This window comes from Galeopterus variegatus, unplaced genomic scaffold (assembly GCF_000696425.1).
Source record: "Galeopterus variegatus unplaced genomic scaffold, G_variegatus-3.0.2 Scaffold1089, whole genome shotgun sequence".
NCBI lineage: Eukaryota > Metazoa > Chordata > Mammalia > Dermoptera > Cynocephalidae > Galeopterus > Galeopterus variegatus.
Window position 1 is genome coordinate 189,790 of NW_007727200.1, and position 27,771 is coordinate 217,560.

The 27,771-nt window shown below is 38.1% G+C and overlaps 1 protein-coding gene across 1 annotated transcript; it reads right to left on the reverse strand.

Moving 5' to 3' along the window:
• Positions 1–1,099: 1,099 nt before the first annotated feature.
• PDCD2L (programmed cell death 2-like) lies at positions 1,100–27,771 on the reverse strand. Its single transcript, XM_008574702.1, has 7 exons — positions 27,637–27,771; positions 27,357–27,523; positions 27,153–27,213; positions 24,899–25,272; positions 23,206–23,316; positions 12,442–12,590; positions 1,100–1,278 (listed from the first exon to the last, which is right to left on the reverse strand). Exons 1-7 carry the CDS (start codon positions 27,742–27,744, stop codon positions 1,148–1,150), a joined length of 1,101 nt encoding a protein of 366 aa, XP_008572924.1. The 5' UTR covers positions 27,745–27,771; the 3' UTR covers positions 1,100–1,147.

The window sequence follows — 27,771 nt, forward strand, 5'->3', positions numbered from 1 at the left end:
AACACCTAGCTCAGATATCTAAAAATGGCCATATCAACTTCTGATCCATAAAAATACACTCTTATGCAACTCTTCTCCATTCTTTCATCAAAGGAAGATACTCCCTGACATTTAAATAACTCCAAAGTACTGTACTTGTAAATCTGAGCAGTCTATTTTCTGTTCAAGATGAATTGGTCTGGCAGTCTGAAGCATTCTCTGCCCACAGCACAAGTGCCACAGGAAACTGGTGGTCACTTCTCCAGCATGACAGAGAAAGGAGAATTCAAAATCTCTCTGCAGGGCTATGCTCAGCTTTAGCCCTGCAAACCCAGCACTCCTGAAGCCTCATTGACCAGCACCTTCAGTTTTTACACATACAGCCACTTTTCCTCAGGGGTCCTGAGGGGTAGGATCAGGTGGGGTTCTCACCAGTCACATACTGCCCAGAAGGAGAACCCTACCCCATGATAATCTGGGCCTCATTATCCTCATCTACACAGGGTTTTCATAATGCTTTCAAGGGGCAGAAGAAAGGAAGGGGTTAGAAACATAAAAACTGAAGAAAGGGGAGACTGGTAAGGTAAACAGCTGGATGGAGGGACAATGTCCAGAACAGAGTAAGGGCCCCCTCCCTGTGATGCCACAGGAGCAGAAGGTAGGAGTGGATGAGTGCAGGGAACCTCAGCTGGGGGAACACCTGGGGGAACATAGGACAGGACCAAATAACCAGTCCCACAGATCTGGAGTCTCGAACAACTAGAGCAGGTCAAGTGGTTTGATCTGGTGGCATCCAGGTACAGCAACGGGGTGTAGTGGAGTGCCAGGCAGGAGGGGCAATAAGAGGCTGACCACTGCTCTTGGCTCTTTAGCTGCTCTCCTTTCCTACTAGAACACCCACCAGAATGCCTATGCAGGGAACTGCAGCCCTCTGGGCTAGAGAGGAGCCACTTTCCCTGCTGCCACTGTGGAGATGGGCCATTGGCCCTGGAAAGAGAGACCAGTCCACAGTCAGGAGGTCTTGGCTCCAGCCCCAGAACAGAGCCAAAATGTAAAAATGGCAATATTTAAAAACTAGAGTTAATAACTTATAAGTTAAAATAAAATAAACACACACATATTTGGACATTAAAATCTGTTTTAATTTACATAAATAAAAGGAAATGCTCTACTTAAATAATAATTCATCTGGATCTTCTTGTACAATACAAAATTCTTCCATGGGAGTCTGATGATTTTGAGGCCAGCAACTGTGCTCACACGTGTAAACTAGAATTGTTCCAAATTCCACAGAAAGATCTGAAAAATACAATATATTCAGGACCCCGGTAAAGAGAAAGTTATAAGATACACTCAAAATGTGAAAGTTTACTTAGTGGATCAAGCACAGATTCTGGAGCAAGACTGCCTGGGTTCAAATGCCAGCTGTACCATCTTCATCAAGTCACTTCCCCTCCCTGTGATAAGAATACTACTTATCATGATAAGACTTTGTGAGGGGGGGGCCGGCCCAGTGGCGCACTGGAGAGTGTGCCGCTTGGGAGTGCGGCGGCACTCCTGCCGAGCGTTCGGATCCCATGTGGAGACCGGTTCCTGCTCACTGGCTGAGCGTGGTGTGGGCGCAACACCGAGGGTTGCGATCCCGTTGCTGGTCCCCGGTACGGGCACAACACCGAGGGTTGCGATCCTGTTACCAGTCAGTAAAAAAGACAAGAAGGAAAAAAAAAAAAAAAGACTTTGTGAGGGGGATTAAATAAGCTAATATAAGTACTTAGAACAAAGCCTGGCACATCTTAAGTGTTCACTATAAAACAAAGAGGTTAAGTAACTAGAAGATAATAGAAGTAAAGGAGAAAGATGGCTCAATGTCAGGATAACTAAAGCGAGTGATTTTACCTCACATGCTGAAAAAATAATTAAGTAAAGCAAAAACAGTGCTTACTGCGTTCAGCCATAAAAGAGTTGCAGTCTGTCCTGCAATAAGTGAATTATGATGATGAAAATCAGATTCAATCAGAAGTGGCAGGAAAATAAATAATAAACAAAAGTCCCTCAACGAGTCTTTATCACAACTGTCTGGACTATCTGATGTTGAAAATCCTTATTAAAATATGTCATACAACAGAACATGCTACTGCCAAGAAAGGATTCAGGCAAAAAATATAAAATAAATCCTAAGAGTTTATAGAAATATGTTATTTAATGGAGCCATAAAGAATGACACCAAGAAAACATGAGCAACAAGAACTCCTGATGATATCACAACAGGGAAGCAGAAATCAACAGCATGATTTGGTGAACCAGTCTGGAGCAACAAAGGAGAAATATTTTTTAAAATAAAATTTGGGGGCCGGCCCGTGGCTCACTCGGGAGACTGTGGTGCTGATAACACCAAGGCCACGGGTTTGGATCCCATATAGGGATGGCCGGTTAGCTCACTGGGTGAGCGTGGTGCTGACAACACCAAGTCAAGGGTTAAGATCCCCTTACCGGTCACCTTTTAAAAAAATAAAAAAATAAAAAAAATAAAATAAAATTTGGTCAGGGGCTGGCCGGTCAGCTCAGCTGATTAGAGCACGGTGCTGATAACAATGATGTCCGGGGTTCGATCCCTGTATCAGCCAGCCGCCCCCGCTCCCCCCAAAAGGCACGGATAATGGAAAGAAAACCACCAAAGACAGAACAAAAAAAGGCCAAAGTAGAGCTGGTCTGAAAAATAACCCAGTGAACTTGAGACATTTTCCAACCAGAAACCAGGCAGTTTACAGAGGGCATGAGAAGGCTGAAGCCTCAGAACTAGTAACCACTGGGACAGGAAAGGAGGAGGTGAAAGGGGTCAGATGGGATAAAATACTAAATAGCTGAGTATTGTACATGAGACTCTGAGACCAGAGACCTGCTGCAGTAGGGGGGCGAGGGAGGGAAAAGGGGTAGAGGAGAGGAAACAGGGAGGTCAAAACAGCCTACACATCTAATGAAAAAAATCAGAAACCACAAGGAACAGAAAAGACAAGTGGAAACCTAATCACAGGCAGAAAGGAAAGGCTGAGAGAATCTCACTGAATGTACAGCAGAGAGAAAGGGCAAAGATGCTAACACGTATTTGACAAGAGAAAGATGACCAAAGCAACGACTGTTGTTTCAGTTGAAAAGCTACAAATGCAACAGAAAAGATATTCAGAAATAAAAGGGGGAAAAAATAAATGTGCAGGTCAGAAGACACGTCTTGTGCCATAATAAAAGTGATACAGATCTTTGTTACTTCTCCACTCCCACTGCTTCACTTGACTAGCCTAAAAAAAAAAGTGATACAAACAATGGGACACCAAGACACATTCTAGTTCAGTGGCCATCATAAATACAGAAAATTCCACAGATATCCTAACAGAAATATTAGTTACAAAGGAAGGAAAAATCAGGCCACCCTCAGACTGCTATAAAGCAACATTCAATGCCAAAAGATATCTATATAAAAGTGAAAAATCTGAAAGAAGAGAATACCCACGAGCCCTTCCAGAAAAAAGTAATTCCTGTGAGACCCAGTCACCACGATGACAGGAGGCATGAGGTAAAATAGCTGGTGGGAATTTCACTGTCAGAAGTCAACAACAATACTGGCCAGCTGCAAAAAAAAAAAAGAAAAAGAAAAAGAAAAAAACTGTCAGAAGTCAACAACAATACTGGCCAGCTGCAAAAAAAAAAAAGAAAAAGAAAAAGAAAAAGAAAAAAACTCAAAAACCAAGCTAAGGACTTATGGGAATATTTGAACTGAAGTGACTGACCTTTGGTTATGGCATAACAGAATTAACAGAGCCAATCTTTCTTGGCACTAAGGATTGGTTTGGAGGAATACACCTATCTTATTCAGATATTTGCTGGCTTTATTATTATGCTCACTGGGTGAGCGTGGTGCTGACAAAACCAATTCAAGGGTTAAGATCCCCTTACTGGTCGTCTTTTAAAAAAAAAAAAAGAAAAAAGGTAGATAAGAAATAGAAACAATGCAGGTAACAAATGAAAATGACAATAGAGGGATGCTTTTTAAAGATATAAAAGAAGTACTGAACTCATCAAACAAACAAACAAAAGGTGTAAAAAAGCTTCAGAGAACAAGGAGGAGCTCTTGGAAAATAAACAAAGCCAGGCCTAACAGTCATACACTATATGATTTCATTTACGTGAAGTTCAAGAACAGGCAAAACTCATGGTAAAAGACATGAAAAGAGTGATGACCTTGGGGAGGGAGAGGGCTATTGACTGGGAAGGGGACCCACGGGCCTTCTGGGACACTGGCAAAATTCCCTGTTAATCTGCAAGATGATTACACGAGTGTATATATGTAAAAATTCATCAAGATGTACACTTAAATCAGTGCACTCCACTGTGCATTTTCTTTTCGAAAAGGAAGTAGGTGGCAAGGATTTCCTGGATATTACACCAAAATCACAGGCAACAAAAGAAAAAATAGACAAATTGGACTACATCAAAATTTAAAATTTCTGTGCATCAATGGACAAAATCAACAGAGTAAAAGGCAACCAAGAGAATGGAAGAATATATTTGCAATCAGATATCTGATAATGGGTTAATATCTACAATACATAAAGAACTCCTACAACTCAATAGCAAAAGAACAAATAATTTCATTTAAAAGGTTCTGGAGATTGGTTGTACACACTATGAATATACTTTAACACCACTAAACTGTACACTTAAAAATAGTTGAGATGGTAAATTTTATATGATACATTTTTTAACACAATTTAAAAGATAAAATACAAAGTTGAGGAAAACTCCCAGCAAGCAAAAAAAAAAAAAAAAAAAAAAAATCAGACAATAAAAAAGAAAAGAAAATATAGGATCAAAATAGGAAATCAAACACTGACCAACAGAAGTTCCAGTAAAGGCAGAACAAGAAAAATGAAAGAAAATTAAAGAAATTGAAGGACATGAGTTTCCAAACTGAAAACATCCTCCAAGTACTCACACCAATACACACAATTTCAGAATATCAAGGATAAAGCAAAAATTCTAAAAGTGACCCAGAATGAAAATAGTTCACATTCAAAGGATAAACTGAATGTGCTCAAAAAGAACAATGAATGCTAAGAGAATGGGAAAACACCTTAAAAATTCTAAAAAAAAAAAACCCAACCAAACCTACTTCTGGCTTAAGATTCCATATCCAACTATATTATGAATTGAATATAAAGAAAGAATAAAACATGAATAAATCTATTTCTAAACCCATATGGTATTAAAAAATATATCTCCTATGACCCCTTCTCAGGAAACTACTAGAGAAAATGCTATATTAAAACTTTAGGAATAAACTAAGAAAGAGGAAGATGTAAGTTCTAAGAAACAGGGGAGCTTAATTGGAAGAGGGGCCAAGGATAAAGGCAGAAGGTGACCCAAGATGACATCAGTGCCACAGGTGTGGAAGGCCTAGGGCTCAGACTAGATCAGGAGAGAAGGGGCACTTGACAAGAGATCTTCAGGGAAACAAAAAATGAAGCCAGTAGATTATCTGAAGTTTGATTTGTGAAGAAAAGAATATTGAGAAACAGGAGGGTACGAGAAGAACTGGCCATAAGAATAAAATAGGTACTTATTAACTCCAAGAAAGAGCATTTGATCACACTATCCTGCTTTAGAAAGTATTGATTTAACTGAAAATTATAAACACTGTATTGGGAGAACAGGAGAAAGGAAATAGGGTGAAGAAAAATGGGAAGGCAGTTATTTAAATTCTCCTATGGCAATAGAGTAATACAATAGATAACATCTAACATAGGTAAACCAAGAAAAAGTACACTTAGAAATACTATATAAATTATAGAAGAAACAACTCAAGGTGCTGACAATGCCTCCCTTGAGTGTGACTGGAGGGGAAAAAGAATGGAAGAGGGGCTACAATGTTTTGTCATAAGCCTTTCAGTACTATGCACATTTTATAAATTGTGAATATTTTATTTATAAAAATGAAGTTGAATTTAATAAAGAGAGAAGACTCTGGTATTTCATACTAGCATTCATTGCTATCAAACAAAAAAACACATCTTCAGTATTTGTATACGTGTGTGTTCTTGTGTATTTGGTTCTTATGTATTTGTGTGTGCAAAGCATACAGCCTTTGTGGAAGACAAAAGGACATGTTAAGTTATAAGTAACCTATTATTTTATGCAAAAAACTTAAAAAGTTCATATCCTTTGATAAAGATTCAACTTCTAAGATTCCACACTGAATCTCTAAAAAATACTCTAAAATATAGAAAAAGCTTTATATAAAGAATATTAAAGTGTCACCACAGTAAAGAAAAAAAAGTTGAAATGTTTAGGTAAACAGATAAAACTTCCACTGAGTAGATTATTTAATGACACTGGAAAATGCTTTGAAGAAAGAAAAATAGGAATAAGTATGAGTCCAATTTTATTATTTTTTAATGTATATAGAAAGAGGAAGGAAATATATGTCACGGCCATATTCTCTGGGTGATGGGGTTTCTGCAGTGATTAATTACGGTTACATTTAAAAAAAATTTTTTTTTCCTGACCAGTAAGGGGATCACAACCCTCGGTACAGTGTGGTCTGCACCACACTCAGCCAGTGAGTGCACCAGCCATCCCTACGTAGAATCCGAACCCGCGGCCTCGGTGCTACCAGCACCACACTCTCCTGTGAGCCATGGGGCCGGCCCTAAAAAACATTTTTAAAAAGAAATGAACATAATCTTAGGAGTCCAGAAAATATACACTATATATAAAAATATAATAAAAGATGAAAAGTACCACACAAAGTATTTTTAAAAAACAGAAGAAATAATCAATGAATGGTATAAGAAAAACTGTTCGGCTATTTGAGAAAAACTGTTCTTAATAAAAATAACTGTCAACACTGAGTAAAGAATTAAATCCTTTAAAAAACAATACCACACAAAAATTTGAGGAATGTGAAGGACTTCCTTGGTTTAGAATTTTAAAAAAAGAAACACACACACAAAAAAAGACCAAGAGAACCCCATAAAATTTGGAGCTGTGAAAACCAAACACAAAACAAAAATAGTAAAGAGAAAGAATTTGCAACAAACAGGGAAAATACAGAATAAATTATACCAACAAGAAAAATATGAAAACCTCAAAAAATAAGGGTCCAAAGGATTGGCATCTATAAAGCACTAATAAGGGAAAAATTGTTTTAAAAAATATATGGGAAAATTTTCAACTACATATTATTGATATATGTATATGTATGTATATATGTGTGTATACACACACACACACACACACACACACATTTTTTTTTTTTTTTCTGTCCTTTTTGAGACCAGCTGCACCGCGCTCAGCCAGTGAGCACTGTGAGCACACCGGTCATCCCTATATAGGATCCAAACCCGCGGCAGGAGCTGCTGCGCTCCCAGCGCTGCACTCTCCTGAGTGTGCCACAGGCTCGGCCCTATTTTTTTTTTTTTTAAAGATGACTGGTAAGGGGATCTTAACCCTTGACTTGGTGTTGTCAACACCACGCTCACCCAGTGAGCAAACCGGCCATCCCTATATGGGATCCGAATCCATGGCCTTGGTGTTATGAGCACCGCACTCTCCCGAGTGAGCAACAAGCCGGCCCCTTGTATTGATATATTAAAAGGGAAAATAAAACTAACATTTTTTTACTGAAGAATTAATGCTCGCTTATTTAAGTTGGCTTAATTACCTCCATTAAATTTAACTGTTATAACCATTGCTTTGCTGTCTTAAGCGTTCCTCCTATTGTCTTTACTAGGATTACCAAAGTCATTATGAGTTTGCACAGCTGTTTACATGGTGGTTTCAAATTGAGATACAATCACATGCCATAAAATTCACCATTTCAAAGTATACAATTCAGTGGTTTTTAATATATTCACAGAGTTATACAGAAGTCACCACTCTCTTATTCCAAAATATTTTCATCAACCCCCAAAAATAACCCATAACCAAACCCATTAGCAGTTACTTCCCATTTTCTCCTGCCCCCAGCCACTGGGAACCCCTAATCTACTTTCTGTTTCAATGGATTTTCCTATTCTGAACATTTCATATAAATGGAATCATACAACATATGGCCTTATGTGTCTGGCTTCTCTCACTTAGCATGTTTTCAAGGTTCAACCATATTGTAGCATGTATCATATAATTCTTCATTCCTTTTATGGCAGAATAATATTCTACAGACATACCACATTTTGCTTATGTATTCATCAGCTGATGGACATTTGAGTTATTTCCACTTTTTGTCTATTATAGATAATGCTGATATAAGTATTCATATACAGGTTTTTGCATAGCCATATGTTTTCAGTTCTCTCCAGTATATACCTAGGAGTGGAACTGTTGGGTCACAGAATAACATTTTTAACAATACTTACAAAATTTTTCCAAAGTTTTGTACCAGATACAGCCAAAGACGCCACGAAATCAATATTCTCCTGTTTCTTATAGCACCATAAACTGATACAGACCTACTAAGCAGCAATTTGATAACATGACTTGAGAAAAATTAATAACACTGAAATAATAAAGCCCTTAATCATAATATTTATATACACAGCTATTAAAAGGAATGCAAATGTTCCTAGAAAGGCAGGAATGTCTTCAACCCAATTAAGAGCATTTACAAAAATCCTACAGTTAGGTTACTTCCTGACAAAAGACTGACATCTTTACTCCTATGATCAGAAACATGACTAGATGTCTGCTCTCACCATCTCTATTCAACATCGTATTGGAGATTATAGTCAGTCCAATAAAGCGAATGAAACAAACAAATGAACAAAACACAGCCAGATAGGAAAGGAAGAAGTAAAACTGTCTTTATCTGCACATGATGTGACCATTTATGTTCAAAACCTGATATGATCAACAAAAAAGCCAACAACAGCCAGTTGTAGGATACAAGATCAATATACAAAAATCAATTGTGGGAATAATGTCATGGAAGATGGCAGAGTAGTAAGCTCCAGGAATCCAGACCTCCACCATCTGTTGGTATCTGTTAAGATATCAATTTTCCCCAAACTGATCTAAAGAATCAATGTGATCCTAATCAAAACCCCAGAAAGGCTTTCTTTTATTTAAAGAAATTGACAAGCCAATTCTAAAATACATATAGAAATGCAAAGGACCTGTAAGAGCCAACTTGGAAAAGGAAGAACAAAGATGGAAGACTAACACTACCTGATTATAATTCTTAATATAAAGCTACGGTAACCAAGACAGTGTGATATTAGTGCCAAGATAGAATAACATTTAATGGAACAACGCAAAATACAGAGTAGAGAAAAAAATCCATACATATATGAACAACCAATTTTCAACAAAAGCAAAGACAATCCAACAGAGAAAGGATAGCCTTATCAATAAATGGTGCTGAAACAACTAGATATTCATATGCAAAAGAATGAAACTTTATACCTCACATCATATACAAAAATTAACACAGATATAAACTTAAATGTAGGGCCGGCCCGGTGGTGCACTGCTATAGTGCGCCGCTTGGGAAGCGCGGTGGCGCTCCCGCCGAGGGTTCGGATCCCACATACAGACCGGTTCCCGCTCACTGGCTGAGCGAGGCACGGGAGCAACACCGAGGGTTGCGATCCCGGTCCGGTACGGGGGCGACACTGAGGGTTGCAATCCGTTGCCGGACACGGAAAAAGACAAAAAAAAAAAAACTTAAATGTAAAACTTAAAACTATAAAACTAGAAGAAAATTGAGGAAACAATCATTGTGACTTTGGGTTAGGCAAATATTTCTTAGACAGAACATCAAAAGCATGATCCATACAAGAAAAAAATTAATAAATTGGTCTCCAAAATTAAAAAACTCCTGCTCTTTAATGGACATTGTGTTGAGAACAAAAGGACAAGCCAGCGTATTATGGAAAAGGGAAAAAAAGAGTAGCTTTACAGTGAAGAAACCTGACAAACTACCACAGCCAGGTGATCAAGGCAACATCAATAATCATATATCATTTTGATAGCATGTACCCTTGATATGATGTGATGTGAAGAAAATGTTATTTTACCTCTGTGATATTCCTCCCAATAACTAATCAGTCTAATCACAAGAAAAACACCAAATTCCAATAGGGGGCACCTTACAAAATATGTGACCAATACTTCCCCCAAATTGTCAAGGTCATCAAAAACAAGGAAAGTCTGAAAAACTGTCATAGCCAAGAGCCATGACAACTAAATGCAATGTGGTATCCTGGATGGAATCTTACACATTAAGTAAAAAGTAAGGGAATCTAAATAAACTATGAACTTTAGTTAATAATAATGTATTAATACTGGTTCATTAATTTTAACAAATATATCATACCAATGTAAAATGTTAATAAAGGGGAAACTGGGTGTGAGGTATATGGGAACTCTCGCAATATCTTCTCAATTTTTCTGTAAATCTAAAACTTCTAAAAAATGAAGTCTACACCAAAAAGCAGAAACAAAAAAAAGCAAGCCACAGACTGGGAAAAAATATTTGCACATTGTATATCAAATGAAGAACCTGTATCCAGAAAATATATATATATAATATATATATTTATATATATATAAACTCTCAAAATTCAATAATAAGAAAACAAACCAATTTGTAAAAAGAGCAAATGATTAGAACAGACACTTCATTCACCAAAGAAAATATAGAGTGGCAAATAAGCACATGAAAAGATTCGCAAAATCATTAGTTATTAGAGAAATTAAAATCATGAGATATCACTACACACATAGGAGACTGGCTAAAATTAAAAAGACTGACCATATCAAGTGTGGGCAAGGATGTGTAACTCTCATGCCTTGATATATGAAGTGGGATATAAATGATACGACTACTTTGTTTTTGCTTTGTTTTTCGGCAGTTGGCTGGTAAGAGGATCTGAACACTTGACTTTGATGTTATAGCACCATGTTCTAACCAAGTGAGCTAACCAGCCAGCCCATGGTTCAGCTACCTTGAAAAACAGTTTGGCAGTGTCTTAAAAAGTTAAACACACACCTACCATATGATCCAATCATTCCACTCCTAGGTATTTACCCAACAGTAATGAAAGCCTATGTCCATACAAATACATGTACACAAATGTTCATAGCAACTTTATTTGTAATAGCCCCAAATGGAAACAACACATAATGTACTTCAAAAGGTTAATCAATAAACGAATTGTGATGTATTCATAAAATAGAATACTACTCAGGTATAACAACGTATGAACTATTGATACATACAATATGTATGTATCTCAAAATAATTATTAGTGAAAAATACAGACAAAAAGTATATAGTATATGATTCTATTTATAAAAATTCTAGAAAATGCAAACTAATCTATGACGATAGAAAGTTGATCAGAGGTTGGGGAAGGGAGGACAACAGGACACAAAGGTGCTTGAGGAAATTTCTGGGGGTGCTGGACATGTTCATTATTTTAACTGTGGTGGTGATGATGGCATGAGTGTGTACATGTCAATATTTACCAGTCTGTACACTTTAAATACATATAATACAGTTTGTTATATGTCAATTACACCTCAATAATGCTGTTTGCAAAAGATACTTATATATTATCATGGAAAAAATTCCCCAATTATATGAGAAAGAAAAAAAGCTATAAAATAGTATCCATATTTTTGTGGGGGGAAAAAATGGGTTTTTTTTTTTGGCCTCTGGCCAGTATGGGAATCCAAACCCTTCAACCTCAGTGTCACAACAGTGTGCTCTAACCAACTGACCTAACCTGCCAGCTCCCCCCAAAATATTTTACATATATATTCATGTATCTGTGTATGCATAAAATATGTTTAGAGAAAAGTATAGAAAAATGAACTGGCCATTAAAAAAAAAGGCACAATTCCCTCTAGTCAGTGACATTTTAGTGGCCCTCTTCCTGCATACACTTCTGCACCACTTGATAGTAAAGTCACAAACATGTATTTCATTATAAAAATTATTAATTTTTCTTTAAAAATTTTTTAAACTAAAGACTATATAATGATAAAGTGATAAAATAATTAATATTTATAATCATTTTAAAAGCTATTTTTTTTAAAGTATTAATTTTGATTATATAATAATGTGATGAAAATAATTTTAAGGACAGAAAAGAGCTCGGCCTTACATCAACCAAAATAGCACCAGCGTTTGTACTAGACTGGCTGAATTATAGAACTTTTTTTTTTTCAGCAAGTGCAGTACAGCAATCTAACCCTGGATCTTGGTGTTATCAGCCCCACGCTCTAACCAACTCAGCTAATCAGCCAGCCATAAGTTTCTTATGATAATTTTAACTTCTCAAACTTTCTATAAGATGCTAATGATACCTTTAAGTAAGCAAAAATAAAAACATAGTCTTGCATTTTAGAATAATTCCAAAATAGTGCCAGAAATCCACAAACTCACATTAACAAAGGGCTTCTTACCTAAATTAGCACTTCTGAGCATGCTGACCAATGCTGGCATAAGCTGAAACTCAAATGTCCTTTGGCCTCCACAGTGGCTACAAGCTGGGAGCTCAGTGACTTGTGATGTAGGGCAGGTCAAAAAGAGTGGCTCTCCATTCCAGGAATACCTAGGACAAGAAAACAAAGAATCCTGAATCAGAGACACATGCAAGTCACATTCCAACATCTAAGGCTGTACCATGGTTTGCAAAATTTTTTTTTCTTGCAGAGTACCAGGAACAAATAAGGAGCAAAGAAAAACCCCCAGAAGCCCAAAAAACTATCAGCAAGGCCTTACAGCATAGCAAGATATTTGAAGTCTTACCAAAGATTAATTCAAAGTCTCAATGAAGGCACTAAAGCCAATTTTGAACTGAATCTAAGTAAAACTGTAACAAAGTCCAGACTCAGATCAACTGCAGATTAAATGGACTCAGATCACCACACCACTGGCCTTATAGGAGAAGGTGTACACCCTTGTAGGGAGTAAATATTTACCTAAGTATCTACTGTTCTTCAACCATTTCTTTTTTTCTTTTTGTCCTTTTTGAGACCGGCCGCACCGCACTCAGCCATTGAGCGCTGTAAGAGCACTGGTCATCCCTATATAGGATCTGAACCCACGGCGGGAGCACTGCTGCGCTTCCCAGCGCCGCACTCTCCTGAGTGCGCCACGGGCTCGGCCCAACCATTTCTTGTAAACAATAAAAAAGTTACTAGATACGCAAAGACGCAGGAAAAGTTAACACATAAAGAAAGTCAATGTGAAGAGACCCACAGACAAGATGATGGACAAGGACAAGGACTTTAAAATACCAATAATAAGTGTGTAAAAGAACCTAGCAGAAAAGGTGAACAGGCATGAACAGATAAGGCATTTGGCATAAAAATGGAAATAAAAGAGATTAAAACAAAAATGTTAGAAATGAAAATGCCCTATCAGAAATAAAGAATTTCATTTAATAAAAGTTAACAGCAAACTGGAAATGACAATTAAGAAAATCTGTGAATTTGAGGAAAATAAATAGAAATTATCCAAAATGAAACAAAAAGTAAAAACCAAAAAAAAAAAAAAAAAAAAAAATTTAACAACTATGGGACAATTTCGAACAGTCTACCATACAAAAAAAAAAAAAAAAAAAAAAAAAAAAAAAAAAAAAAAAAAAAAGCATTTAACAACTATGGGACAATTTCGAACAGTCTACCATACAAATAAATGGAATCCTAGAAGAAGGAAAGAGTAGAATAAAAGAAATATTTCAAGAGATGATAGCCAAAATTTTCCCAAAATTAATGAAAAAACATCAACCCACAAATCCAAAAAGCTCAGCAAATCCCAAGCAGAATCAACTAACACACACACACACACACACACACACACACACACAAATACTTAAGTCAAACTGGTAAAAACCAAGAAGCAAAAAAGATATTACAAATAAAAGAACAACAACAAGAATTACAGCTAATTTCTAACAGAAACAGTAAAGGCAAGAAGACAGTGGAACAAAATCTTTTCAGTATTAAAAAGAAAAAAGTAAATATTAATTATACTACATTTTTAGACAGACAAAACATGAGAAACCATCTCGGACAAATCTGCATTACAAAAAGTAATGTACTGGCCAGCCACCAAAAAACCAAAAAAATAAAAAAGTCTTACAAGAAGTTCTTCAGTCAGAAGGGAAATTCCACATAGAAGCTCATATTTACATGAAGGAAGGGTACATAGGTGGATAAATACAAAAGAACTTCTGATAATCTTTTTTTCTTTTCTGGCAGCTGGCCATTACCGGTATCTAAACCCTTGACCTTGGTGTTACCACACTTTAACCAAATGAGCTAACCAGCCAGACTTTTTATTTTTTCATTTTTATTTTATATACATTTTTCTTAAAAACCTGGCTATTTCAAGCAAAAATAATAACACATTGTGAGATTTATAGCATATATAGAATAAGTGAAATAGGGTGGGCTGGTTAGCTCAGTTGGTTAGCAGGTAGTGCTGATAACATCAAGGTCCAGGGTTAGATCCCTGTACTGGCCAGCTGACAAAAAAAAAAAAAAAAAAAAAAAAAAAAAAGAATAAGTGAAATATATGAAAACAAGACCACAAAGCGAAGGTGAAGAACAAATGGGAATCTGTGGTATGGTTTTCAGTACCTAAAGTAGTAAAATATTATGTGAAGACAGATTACAATAAGTCAAAGATATACGTTAAATCACTAAAGCAAACCCTAAAAGAACAATATAAAAAGTTAAACTAAGTCAAGAAAGAAAATAAAACAATAAACTAAAAATACTCAGTTCATTGAAAAGAGTATTAAAACACAAAGAAATAGAGAAACAAACAAAAAAAATGGTAGAAAAAATCAGTAGCAGAATGATAAAATTAACAATACCAATAATTGCACTAAGTGGACTGAATACTCTACATAAAAGACAAACTGTCAGCATGAATAAAAAGGCAAGACCAGAATATATAACATGTTTGAAAAACACACTATATTTAAAGTAGGTAATAGTGTGAAAGTAAAAGGATGGATAAAAATCAACCATATAAAGACTAAACAAAAGAAACTTAGTAATGTTGATATATTAGTATCAGACAAAATACACCCCAAAGGAATATCATCAAAAATAAACAGGGCTAATAAACCAAGGTCAAAGGTTCAGGTCTCCATTATGCCCCCCCCGCAAAAAAGAAATAGGAACATATCATAATTATAATCGGATCAAGTCATCACATAAATATAAAAATCCTAAATATGCACATACCTTAAAACAGCACCAAAATGCATGAGGTAAAATTGACAGAATTAAAAATAGAAAAAGATGTATCCACAATCATAGTTGGAGACTTTGACATTCCTCTCTCAGTAATTGATAAGGTAGAAGACAAAAGTAATTAGCAATAAATAAAAGCTGGTGTTATAAGAACTGGATATTCATATGGGAAAAAAAGATCCCTGACCCTCATATACCATGTATAAAAATCACCTCAAAATGGATCACAGGTCAAAACACAAGTGCTAAAACTAAAACTTCTACAAGAAAACACAAGAAAAATCCTTGTTACCTTAAGTTAGGCAGAAATCTCTTAGAAATAAGAAGTATGAACCATCAAAAAAACACAAAACTGGTAAGTTAGACTTATCCAAATTTAAGAGTTCTCTTTATAAGACGCTGTCACCAAAATAAAAAGTAAAGTTACAGACAGGGAGAAAATACCTGAAATGTATATACATGAAAAAGAACTTATACCCCGAATACATGGAGAATTCCAACAACTCAAAAACAAGATAAATAGCCCCCAAAAAATATGGGTAAAAATTTTTGACTAACACTTTTACAAAGATGATATAATCAGATGGAAAACAAACACCTGAAAAGATGCTCAACATCATTTAGCTACTGGGGAAATACAAATTAAAACCACAATGAAATACCACTACATACCTTCTAGAATGGCTAAAATTAAAAACTGACCATACCAAGTACCAGCAATGATGTGGAGGAACAAGAATTCTACTATACTACCGGTGGTATAACCACTTTGGAAAAACAGTTTGATTAATTAAAAAGTTAAACATATACATATCATGTGATCCAACCATTCCAATCCAATGTATTTACCCAAGAGAAAATAAATGCATATGTCCATACAAAAACCTGTACTTGAATGTACATAGCAGCTTTATATATAATAGCCAAGAACTGGATGGAAATAATCCAAAAGTCCATCAATAGGTGAATGGATAAACAAACTGTGGTATATCCATACAACGGAATACAACATAGCAGTAAAAAGGAATGAACTATTGATACATGCAACAAGAATGAATCTTGAAATAATTATGCTGAGAGGAAAAAACAGATCAAAAAAAAGTATATGCTGTATGGCTTCATTTACACAAATTTATAGAAAATGCACTAAGGTATGATAGAAAGATGATCAGTGGTTGCCTGAAGACAGTGGGAGTGACATGGGACAGGGCAAGAGAGAACTTACAAAGAAGTATAAGGAAACTACTAAGAGTGATGGATATGTTTTATTACGTTGAGTGTAGTAATGATTTCATGGGTATATACATATATCAAAACTTGTCAAAGTGTACATTTTAAGTATGGGCAGTTGGCCGTAGGTCAACTGTACCTCAATAAAGCTATTTAAAAATAGATGTAAACACATATTCACTACAGAAGACGTATGTCAAATAAGTACATGAAAAGATGCTCAATATCATTAGGTATTATGAAAATGTAAATTAAAACCACAGTGAAATACTACTACCATCTACTAGAATGGTTAAAATGTAAAAGAATAAGAATATTTTTAAAACCACCACCAGGCTAGATCTCTCACCGTCAATCATTCTTGTACTCAATGTACTTTAATATTTGCAGATTTAGTTCTTATTTGAGGGAAATTTCCTAGTTTATCTTTGTTTTTTGGGGTTTTTTTTGTCCTTTTTTGAGACCGGCCACACCGTGCTCAGCCAGTGAGCGCACCGGCCATCCCTATATAGGATCCGAACCCGCGGCGGGAGCGCTACTGCACTCCCAGCGCCACACTCTCCCGAGTGCGCCACGGGCTCGGCCCAAATCTTTGAATATTATTTTTAATCCATCTGTTGAGCTCTCTATTTTGGACACCAATTATCCTCATAATAATTATCTTTATCAATCCTCTAAAGATACCTCTCTGGATGCTTTGATTTGTCTCTTTCTTCTGCATTCAGGGAATTAGCTTGTCTTTACTCTACATCAGTACTTGCATTAGATATGTAATGATGTTGTGTGGTCAGTTTCTTTAGCAATTCATTTTTCCTTTCATCTCATAATTACTTTGTTTTCTCACCTTTGAGCACTTGTTTATTGAATTCATTTTCTTATACATCAAGTTCTTCTGTATCTTGAAGCATGTGCTGGGAATTATGTGTTCCTTGGATTCTGGGTTTTTTCCAGACTTAGATCTTCAGCTCATTTTTTAATATGCTGTTCATTTCTTTAATTTTACTGGCCAAAGTATAATTACATGGGTGGCATGCTACTTTTCATTTAGCCTAATACTAAATGGGAGAAATCAATTTAATGGGAGCAAATCTATTTGCTCTGAAATGATGTGCAGAGGTTCTCAGTGATTTCCTGCCCATCTCATATCTGAGATGACTCTCCAAGAGTATTTTCCATTTTTTCTACTTTTATGTACGTTGTAAAACAAGGAATTAGGGTGGGGACATAGTTCTGCTGAGACTGGACGCAGTCTTTATTAGAACATCTGGGCTCTGCTTTTTCTTCTGAGATAGTGTAAAATGCTCTATGTTGGGAGAAATCCCACTTTAATGGAGGAGAAACTGCCCTTGACTACCTGATGATTACTCTAATTCATCAGGGAAGCTGGCAGCTTTGCTTCTAAGAGGCAATCCCTGATTCTCACATCACCATCCCACCACACACAACTGTTTGGAACAGCTGGTTCCATCATCCCTCACATCTGAAGATGCAGATTCTCCTGCTGTTTGCTTCTTTCCTGATTCAAGATTATTAACTAAAAATTCTCAGGATCTTGTAGACTAATCAGTGTATTCAGCGGAGGTGGAAGAAGAGAGCTAAAGGATTAGAACTTATACTTAACCATACCAGAAATTTCTGTAACTTTCTCTGTGAAAAGTAAATTAATTACACAAATAAATATTATGAGGCCAGACATTTACTGATATTTCCCAGGCTGTCACTTTGAGTGTTACAGTATTAAGTACCTTTCCTTAGTTCAGTATTAATGGAAGTGATTTTCTTTTTAATATTTATTTGTTTTTTGTTGTATTTTTGGCTGACTTTTACCTTTTAGATTCCTTATGTTAGGTATTAGGGGAGAAAGACCATTTGATTTCACTCTGCTCACTTTGTCTGGACTAGGTGGCTACCTATTTTTACATATTATACCTGCTGGGTACATCACTGCCTGAGGCCTCCCTGACATCCTAACTAAAATAGATCTATTTTCCTCATTCATCTCTTCCAGATATCATACATATTTAGTTATTTTTAAACTTCCTCACTGGAATATAAAGTCTATAAGAACATGAACTTTGTGTCATTTCCTGCTGTATCTGTAGCCCCTATAACAGTGCCTAGCACTCAATAGATACCTGCAGGATGACTTAGCTTGCTTTACCTCACTGATCCTTCCAAACATACTGTAGAGTAGGCATCAAGCCCATTTTACAGAAGAGAAAATGAAGGTAAAGTCATCTGTTCAAGGCCAAGTCTTCTAATGCCAAGACCAAGGCTCTTTTCCATCCTACCTTGTTTGAAAGGGTGTTGGCTCCACTAAACAAAGACTTAGTGAAGTACATACCTATATGGGTACTGTGCACTGCACAAAAGTTATATACTGTCTTCATTGCCAAAAAATTTACAGAAATCAGATAATTTAGTAGATCTTTGTCCTGAGATCATGGAGAATTCATATATATGCAAATACTACTAACAGATCTTACACATCTGTTTCCCCAAAACGCAACATAGTGAACTTCAAACAACAACCAGTACAGGTTGAGTATCCCTTACCTGAAATGCTTGGGACCAGAGGTATTTCAGATTTCAGGTTTTTTGGATTTTGTAGTATTTGCAGTTACTTAATTGGTTGAGCATCCCTAATCCAGAAATCCAAAATGGTCCAATGAGCATTTCCCTTGAGTGTCATACTGGCACTCAAAAAGTTTTGGACTTTAGGGGCCGGCCCGTGGCTCACTCGGGAGAGTGCGGTGCTGATAACACCAAGGCCCCGGGTTCGGATCCCATATAGGGATGGCCGGTTCGCTCACTGGCTGAGCATGGTGCTGACAACACCAAGCCAAGGGTTGAGATCCCCTTACCGGTCATCTTTAAAAAAAAAAAAAAAAAAAAAGTTTTGGACTTTGGGCCGGCCTGGTGGCGCACTGGAGAGTGTGCTGCTTGGGAGTGCGGCGGCGCTCCCGCCAAAGGTTCGGATCCCATGTGGAGACTAGTTCCCGCTCACTGGCTGAGCGCGGTGTGGGCGCAACACCGAGGGTTGCGATCCCGTTGCTGGTCCCCCTCCCCGGTACGGGCGCGACACCAAGGGTTGCAATCCCATTACCGGTCAGTAAAAAAGACAAAAAGGAAAAAAAAAAAAAGTTTTGGATTTTGTGAGGGGTGTGCCATGGGCCTCGACCAAGACCCACTCCTGCCTACTGCTCCCACCCTAGTTCCTTCCCCTTTCCCTTCTCCACCTTCCCCAACTGTTCTGCAACAACATCTTAGAATGTAAAAAAATATATTAATACATAAATAATTTTTTTTTAAAAAGTTTTGGATTTTGGAGCATTCCAGATTTCAAATTTTCAGACTCAGAATGATCACCACCTCAAATACCTCAAATAATTCTGACAGGAATCTCATGAAGTAGGTAGTTGTATCATCATCATCATCATTTTAGAGATGAGCACTAAGGATAAGAAAAACGTTTTAAGTGACTTTCTCCACACTAGACATGGAAGACTAAAGCCTTGTACTTCGAGGCCTCAGATTCAATTGTGAGGCACTTACTACAAAAATAATATGTCTTCAAAGTTATTTACTACAAAATAATATGTCTTCATTGTAAAAAACTTGTAAAGTAGCATGCACATGGGAAATAAAATCAAAACTATTATCTCATAAGTAACAAAGAGTTAATTATAAAGATGAAGAATGGCAGGTTAGCTCAGCTGGTTAGAGTGTGGTGCTCACAGCAACTAGATCCCCGGTTCAATCCCAGTACTGGCCAGCCACCAAAAAAAACCAAACACGACAAAACAGAATTATAAAGATGTAAATAAAACTGGCAAGGACACACTCTGTAGTCCTAAAAAACACAAGACCCCTGCGCTCCAGATAACAGCCTCCTAAAACCCCATCTCCAGAATAGCCCCAACACTTACCCACTTCACAAGCCAGAACTTCAAAACCACCTTTGCTACTTTTTACTCTCATATCCAATGGTCACCAACATCAGCCAATAAATAAATATCTATTGAACTAATCCGCTCCTTTCCATATCTTCTACTTTGATCCAAACTCTCGCCATCTCTCACTTGGATTCTTTTCCTCTAATCTCAGAGGGACCATATCACTCCCATGCAAAATCCTTGTATCCGTTCGCCACAGAAGCTCCTTTCCATATCTTCTACTTTGATCCAAACTCTCGCCATCTCTCACTTGGATTCTTTTTCTCTAATCTCAGAGGGACCATATCACTCCCATGCAAAATCCTTGTATCCGTTCGCCACAGAATAAAGTACAAATTCTTTAGTAAGAAATTAATTTAATTCACGTTGAGCACCTGATCCATGCCAACCACAGTGCTAGGTACCAAGTATGGGGATCACCCAGTCTGACAAGGAAGAAAGACAACAGATTGTGTCCTAAAAGAGGTCAGGGCATGGGACAGTGGGATCAAAGGAGAAAGGACAGTCTTCCAATCAAGCTGTGCTTACTTCAGACACTATGACATCTAGCTCACTAAATTCTCCCCACCCCCAACCCCCTGCCACACATCTGAGTGTCTTTACTGTCTGTAGGTGATCCTTCTTTGACCTGAAGCATTCTTGCTCTTTAGTCCATCCAGCAGGGCTCAGGGCCCAAGTCTCTCTCTCCTGCATGGTACCTTCCCTGATGCACCAAGGCAGAGGCCTTGACCCCTCCTCTGTGCTTCCTACATACTTGTTCACAGCTCTGCTGGGCACCTGTCATAGCATATAGTGTTGTCTGCCTCCATGACCAGAATGGGCACTTCTGTGGTCAGCACCAAGGGCAGTGGTTACTGGTCCTCCTCTCACCCCAGCATATGATAACACAGCCCTTTGGCAGCAAGTGGCTCACTGTGGGCACTGAGTCTCGGTGGCAAAGGGTCCCTCCCAGGGGATGGTCTCCTCTGAGAATCACTGCCTTAATAAACATTTGTTCAATCCGAAAATTCTGCAGAAGGTATCATAATTTGGGCATGTTTTCATGAGCGGATGTGTGTTATAAGAACTCTAATTTCTATATCTAATTAAAACAAGAGAAAACAAAATAAAATTAGAATGCAGGAATCACAAGTGAAGTTTAACTCTGTACTAAGTAGTAAAAACTAAAAACAATATAGAGTTGACCCCTGAACAACATGGGGGTTAGGGGCGCCAACCCCTCAACACAGTCAAAAATCCACATATAACTTTGGGCTCCCCAATAACTTAACTATTAATAAACCACTGTTGACCAGAAGCCTTATCAATTACATTAAACAGTCAATTAACACATATTTTGTATGTAATGTATCATAAACTGTATTTTTAAATGAATCCAGAATAAGGGCCACTGTAAAAGAAGGAAAAGAAATTCTTCGAACTGGGCGGGTCCACAGGGGAAAACATATAAGGGACTACAGTACTATAGGTTGAGCATCCCTAACTTGAAATGCTCCGAAATACAAAACTTTTTGAGCACTCACATGACACTCAAGGAAATGTTCGTTGGGGCATTCTGGATTTCAGATTTTTAAATTAGGAATGCTCAACTGATATATATTCTGAAAATATTAAAAAAAAAAAAAAAAAATCCGACCCAAGCATTTCTGGCCCCACTTATTTCAGATAAGAGCTAATGAATCTGTAAAAAGCTTTTTTTCTCTCTTTTTAACAAGCCCTTAATATACTGAAAAGATACAGTACTCTCAGATATAGTGTGGAGTTAAACGGGACACAGAATGTGTCTAAAATGCTTCTTTTTCTATTTAAAAAAAAAGGTGGCAGGAGACAGTAATATGTAATTATATTTGCTTATAAAGAAACTCAAAGGACACAGTGGTTAACTGAGTAGACTGGGAATGGGAATGGTTGGAATTATTTCATTGTATTTATATGTACATGCATATGCATACATTTTTACATCTTTAAGCCTTAGAATGTATTACATAAGTTTATAAAAAGACAGAAAAAAGTATTTTGAAAAACTTTTAATAATATAGAACAATCCTCAATATCAATAAATGTTTATTGAAAAAGAGAAAATTATGTTATTTAAAGAAGAGGATCTCTCTCTCCACAAAGCCCATTCCACAGTGACAGAAGCAGCATCTGCTCTATGATAATACTGGGGGACCTGAACACACCTCTCAGCATTGGACAGATCATTGAGGCAACAAATCAACAGAATAACCATTACTCTTTCAGAAGGAGAGAAGAAATCTAGGGTTATCAGTGGGGGGAGGGGGGAGGGAGAGGGGAATGGGGAGAGATTGGACAAGGGGCATAAAGAGTAAGTATGATTTGTAACAATATATATGCTAGTAATATTGATTTGATCAACATATGTCAACATTGAATCCCCAAAATACGTATAATCAATTAAGACTCAATAAAAATTTTTAAAAGTCTAAAAAAATAAAATAAATACCTACATACATGCTTGTATACAAATGCATAAAAGACAAGTGAAGGTATTATACTAAAATCGTAGTTCATTCTTGGTTTTGGAAATATTGTAGATTTTGGTTTTGTCATTACACTTTTCTGTGTTTTCCAAACTAAGGTGTATTACTTTTTTTTGTTTTGTTCTGTTTTTGGAGGCTGGCTGGTACAGGAATTGAACCCTGAACCTTGGTGTTATAAGCACCATGCTCTGACCAACTGAGCTAACTGGCTAAAACATGTATTGCTTTTATAATTAAAAAAACACAATAAAATGTGCCTCCTTTACCTCAAAATCTGCTCCTGACAAGCAGCAATTCTCTTCATGAATTTGTAGAACATCTGATCTCCACTTTTAGTTATGGTCTTCTCATATTTTTCATCACCATCACTAGAAAGACTAAAAAAAGAAGCAGAAAACACCTTTGAGTGTTTACATCCAGAGAATTACAGTTTTTGTTTTTTTTTTTGTCTTTTGTCTTTTTCCGTGCCCGGCAACGGATCACAACCCTCAGTGTTGCCCCCGTACCGGACCGGGGACCGGCAACGGGATCGCAACCCTCGGTGTTGCTCCCACGCCTCGCTCAGCCAGTGAGCGGGAACCGGTCTGTATGTGGGATCCGAACCCTCGGGCGGGAGCGCCGCCGCGCTTCCCAAGCGGCGTACTTATCCAGTGCGCCACCAGGCCGGCCCAGAGAATTACAGTTTTTACAAGAGGAAAAAAAGATAATTTTCTTTTTAAAAAAAAATTATCAAAGTTATACATGTACAGTTTAAATATCAAGTATATTTAATAGCATATAATGATTTTCTGTAGTCCATTGCCCCACCCTTCTTCCAAGCCATTTTCAACTCTGGGATAATTATTCACAATTTAAAAAGTCAGACCCCTTCTGCCATCTGAGGATACAGCAAGAAGGTACCACCTAGAAATGAGGAGGCAGATCCTCACCAAAAACTAAATCTGCCTTGATCTTGGACTTCCTGCCTCCAGAACTGTGAGCAATAAATTTTTTTGGTTTATAAGCCAAATAAATAAACAAAATAAAAAGTCATTATGCCCACTGACTCTGTCATAAATTATTTTCAAACACCAACATGTCTTCATGTACTCCCCTTTAACATTATTCTGAAACAGCCACATGTGAAACAATTTTGAAAAAGAACAGAGTCGTCTCTCTAAATGTCCTGTTGTGGGGCCAGCCCGGTGGTGCACTGGATAGTGTGCCGCTTGGGAGTGCGGCGGCGCTCCCGCCGAGGGTTCGGATCCCACATACAGACCGGTTCCCGCTCACTGGCTGAGCGAGGTGCGGGCGCGACACTGAGGGTTGCGATCCGTTGCCGGACACGAAAAAAGACAAAAAGGAAAAAAAAATGTCCTGTTGTAATTCTGTTATTATAAAAGCAAAAATAATCATTCTTACTTCTTCAGTTTTTTGGTTTATAAAGGCTTTCAAGATCTATTCTCTCACTTGACCCCTACAATCATCTGATGAAACACACAATAGAGATATCTATCACTCCCATTTTACAGGTCAGAACTGAGGATATGGAAGGATCTCCAAGATCCTGGACCAGTTCTGGAGGCACAGCAAAGAGTCAATAAACAAATGGCACTTTTCTAACTCATCTGTCTCTGCTATAAAGACATTTAAAAATAGAAAAGAAAACCAGAGAGATAGTGAACACATCTTCTGTAAACATATGGCATCTCTAACTTCTGCTTGTTCATCTTCATTCATTTTCTCAAGGGCACTTATAAATACAGCAAAGTGTTTTCAAGCTAATTCAAGGTTGGCTGATAAGGGGAACCCCTTGTCTCTGAATCCCTTTCTTATCCAAGAGGAGTGAAGCAGAAAGGTCATTCACATACAAGTTCTGCCTGAAAAAGTTTCCCCAGGTAACTGGGGCAACCAAAGGGTACCTACTATGGCAGCTTCCTGATCAAGTCACCTCTCAACCTCAGCAGCACACATTCTCACCTTTGGGAAAGCAACTGTTCCATATCAATTCCTTCTCTCTGTTGATAGTCCCTCAGAAGGCTGTGGGCATGATCTAGACTGACAAAGTCCCTGTAATCATCCTCCTCTACCACAGAGATGTAGTAGGGCAGGAACTGTGGCACTACAGTGGGCAAGGCCATCCCTTCCCCAGGAGGTGCAAGACAAGTAGCATCCACGGAAGCATCCTGCAGGCAGAGGTCTTGGAGCTGGGCAGTCCAGTCTACATCTTTGGCACTGCTGGAATCATTTCCAAAATCCAAGGTAAGCTGTGGTGGAGGTGCCTCCTCACTGTCACTTCCCCAGTCATCTGCACCTTCACACCAGTCCTCAGCTGCAAGGCCATTTTCCTGTTTCTGGAAGAATATCCCAGTGAATGAGGTCCAAGCACACCTGGGAGATTTCATCTATTCTTTTGGCTTCAGCCATCCATCCCTTCTTTTTCCTGAGGGAGCCTTCACACCAGCCCCTTCCCCTCTGGCAACTCCAATTCAACTTCCTGAACCACACCTATTCAAAAGCAGGTTGGAGGTGACTTAAATATATGTCTTTCCTTTTCAGGGGCAGTATGGCAGATGTAGTATGTGTTTTCTTAATTTGTTCCAAAATCTTTCTGTTATACTTCATGTACTCAGCGACTGAAAGGAAAGAACTACATTTCCCAGACTCTCAGCAGCTAGGGTTTCAGATATATCAGGGGTCTGCTAATCAGGTCCACTAGAGACAGACAAACTGGAGAGAGTAAAGTAGAAAGAAAGGCCATGAAGCAAAAGACAGCCAGTCTGTAGATATGGATAGAGCAAGGCTCTGGAGCCAACAGTTCTGTGACAAGGGCAGCTTCCAGTTCACCAGACCACATCTAAGCTTCCTGACTGCAGTAGAGGGAGCACAGCAGCTCCTTGGCAGGCCAGTTCTGAGGTGTGGTTCTGGAGGTCATTCCTGGACTCACCTCCTCCAGCCTATCCAATTAGTTAGTAAAAACCTAATTCTTTGTGTTAAGTCTGTCTCAGCTTAAAAGAGTTAAAGTGCTTTTCTATTATCTGCAATTGAATCCTGTCATATGTTGGCAAATATCACCATGATCATCTTATTCTTGGTACTGCTGGTACTGTGCCTGGCACATATCAAGAACTCAGTGTATATATAGAGGCATTTACAGGCAAAGGAGTCTTTATTTTTCACTGCAGTTACCAACTTGCCTGACTCTTCAATTCAATATATTTGGATTTACTCTTATTAAAAATGTTTGTTATATACATTCATACATACACATAATAGTAAGTATATTTATCTAAACATATATATACATATTACACACAACCACATATATGTATACATCTGTACATTTTCCCAAACAGAAAAAGCAGTAAAGTATGTGTCTCAAGACCTTCAATATAAATTAAAAGAAATAACTATGCACATGATGGAATACTATTCCAGCCTTAAAAAAGAAAATTCCATCATTTGTGACAACATGGATGGAACTGGAGAACACTATGTTAAGTGAAGTAAGCCAGGCACAGAAAGACACATACCACATGATCTCATTCATACACAGAATCTGAAAAAATTGATCTGATAGAAATAGAGTAGAATGGTGCTTACAGAGGATGGGGGTAGGGGAAAGGGAATGCTCGGGGTTTTTTTAGTTTTACTGCACAGTGTGGTGAATATAGTTAATAGAGTATTGTACATTTCAAAACTGTAGAGACAACTGGTCAGAGTGCAGCCTTATAACACCAAGGTCACAGGCTTGGATCCTATACTGACCAGCCGCCAAAAAAAAAAAAAAGTTGCTAAGAGAGTAAATTTCAAATGTTCTTACAAAATATATTAAGTATTTGAGGTGATGGATATGTTAACTAGCTTGATTTAATTATTCCACATTGTATTCATTAATTATAACATCACCACTTTGTATCCCATAAATGTATACAATTATAAACTGTCAATTTACAATTTAAAAAGTTAAATCCAGGAGGAAGTCTCCATGTCCTTTTAACTCCTTTTAACAAAGGAGTTAGAAACCATAAAAATAAACTAAAAGTAAAAATGAAAAGAAAAAGAAACCACTTACAAAACCTTAAGAAAACAGCATTTTATGGTTCTGAAAAAAGAGCAAAAGCCATTCCAATGTACTTCAAAGAACATGGCTTAAAAGTTTGTCCTAGACGATATTCTAGAGAATATCCTCAAATTACAGCAATGCATAATATGTCCGTCACAACCGCTTTACCTGAAAGTCCTGCGCCTCTTTCTCCTGTACCTGCAGACACTGAGAGCGGAACGCCTTCCACCTTCAGGGTAAAGACAAACGGCCGTGAGAGTTCCACCCCTAACTCCCTGCCAGCCCACCCGCCCGTCACAGCCAGGTGAGCACCCCGCTCCCGCCCACTCGGAAAAAACATTCCGGGGGTAGCTCGGAGACTTCTCTGCCTACCTGCTCTCCCCGCCGCTGGCGCACGTGGGGCAGGCGCAAGAGAACACGTGCAGCAGCCGATGAAACGGGGAGCATTCCAGCGGGCAGTACACCTGCACGACCAGGACGAGCGGCTGCCCGCAGCGTTCGCACACCGGCCTTGGCGCTGCTACTGCGGGCAGGGCATCCTGAGGGCCGGGGAGGCGTTCAGACCCCGACTCCGCCCCAGGGCCGCGCCCACTCCCTCACTCCGTACTCCTCACCAGCGCCCACCGACCCCGAATCCGGCGCCCGCCCTCACCGGAACGCCGCCCAGCTTGCTAGCAGTCCAGGCTCCCGGCGCCATGGGGCTGCCATACACTGCCGCGTCTCGAAGGCCGAGCAGCACAGGATTCCGAACTGCCGCCATGACGACAGGAAGCCGTACTGAAAGAAC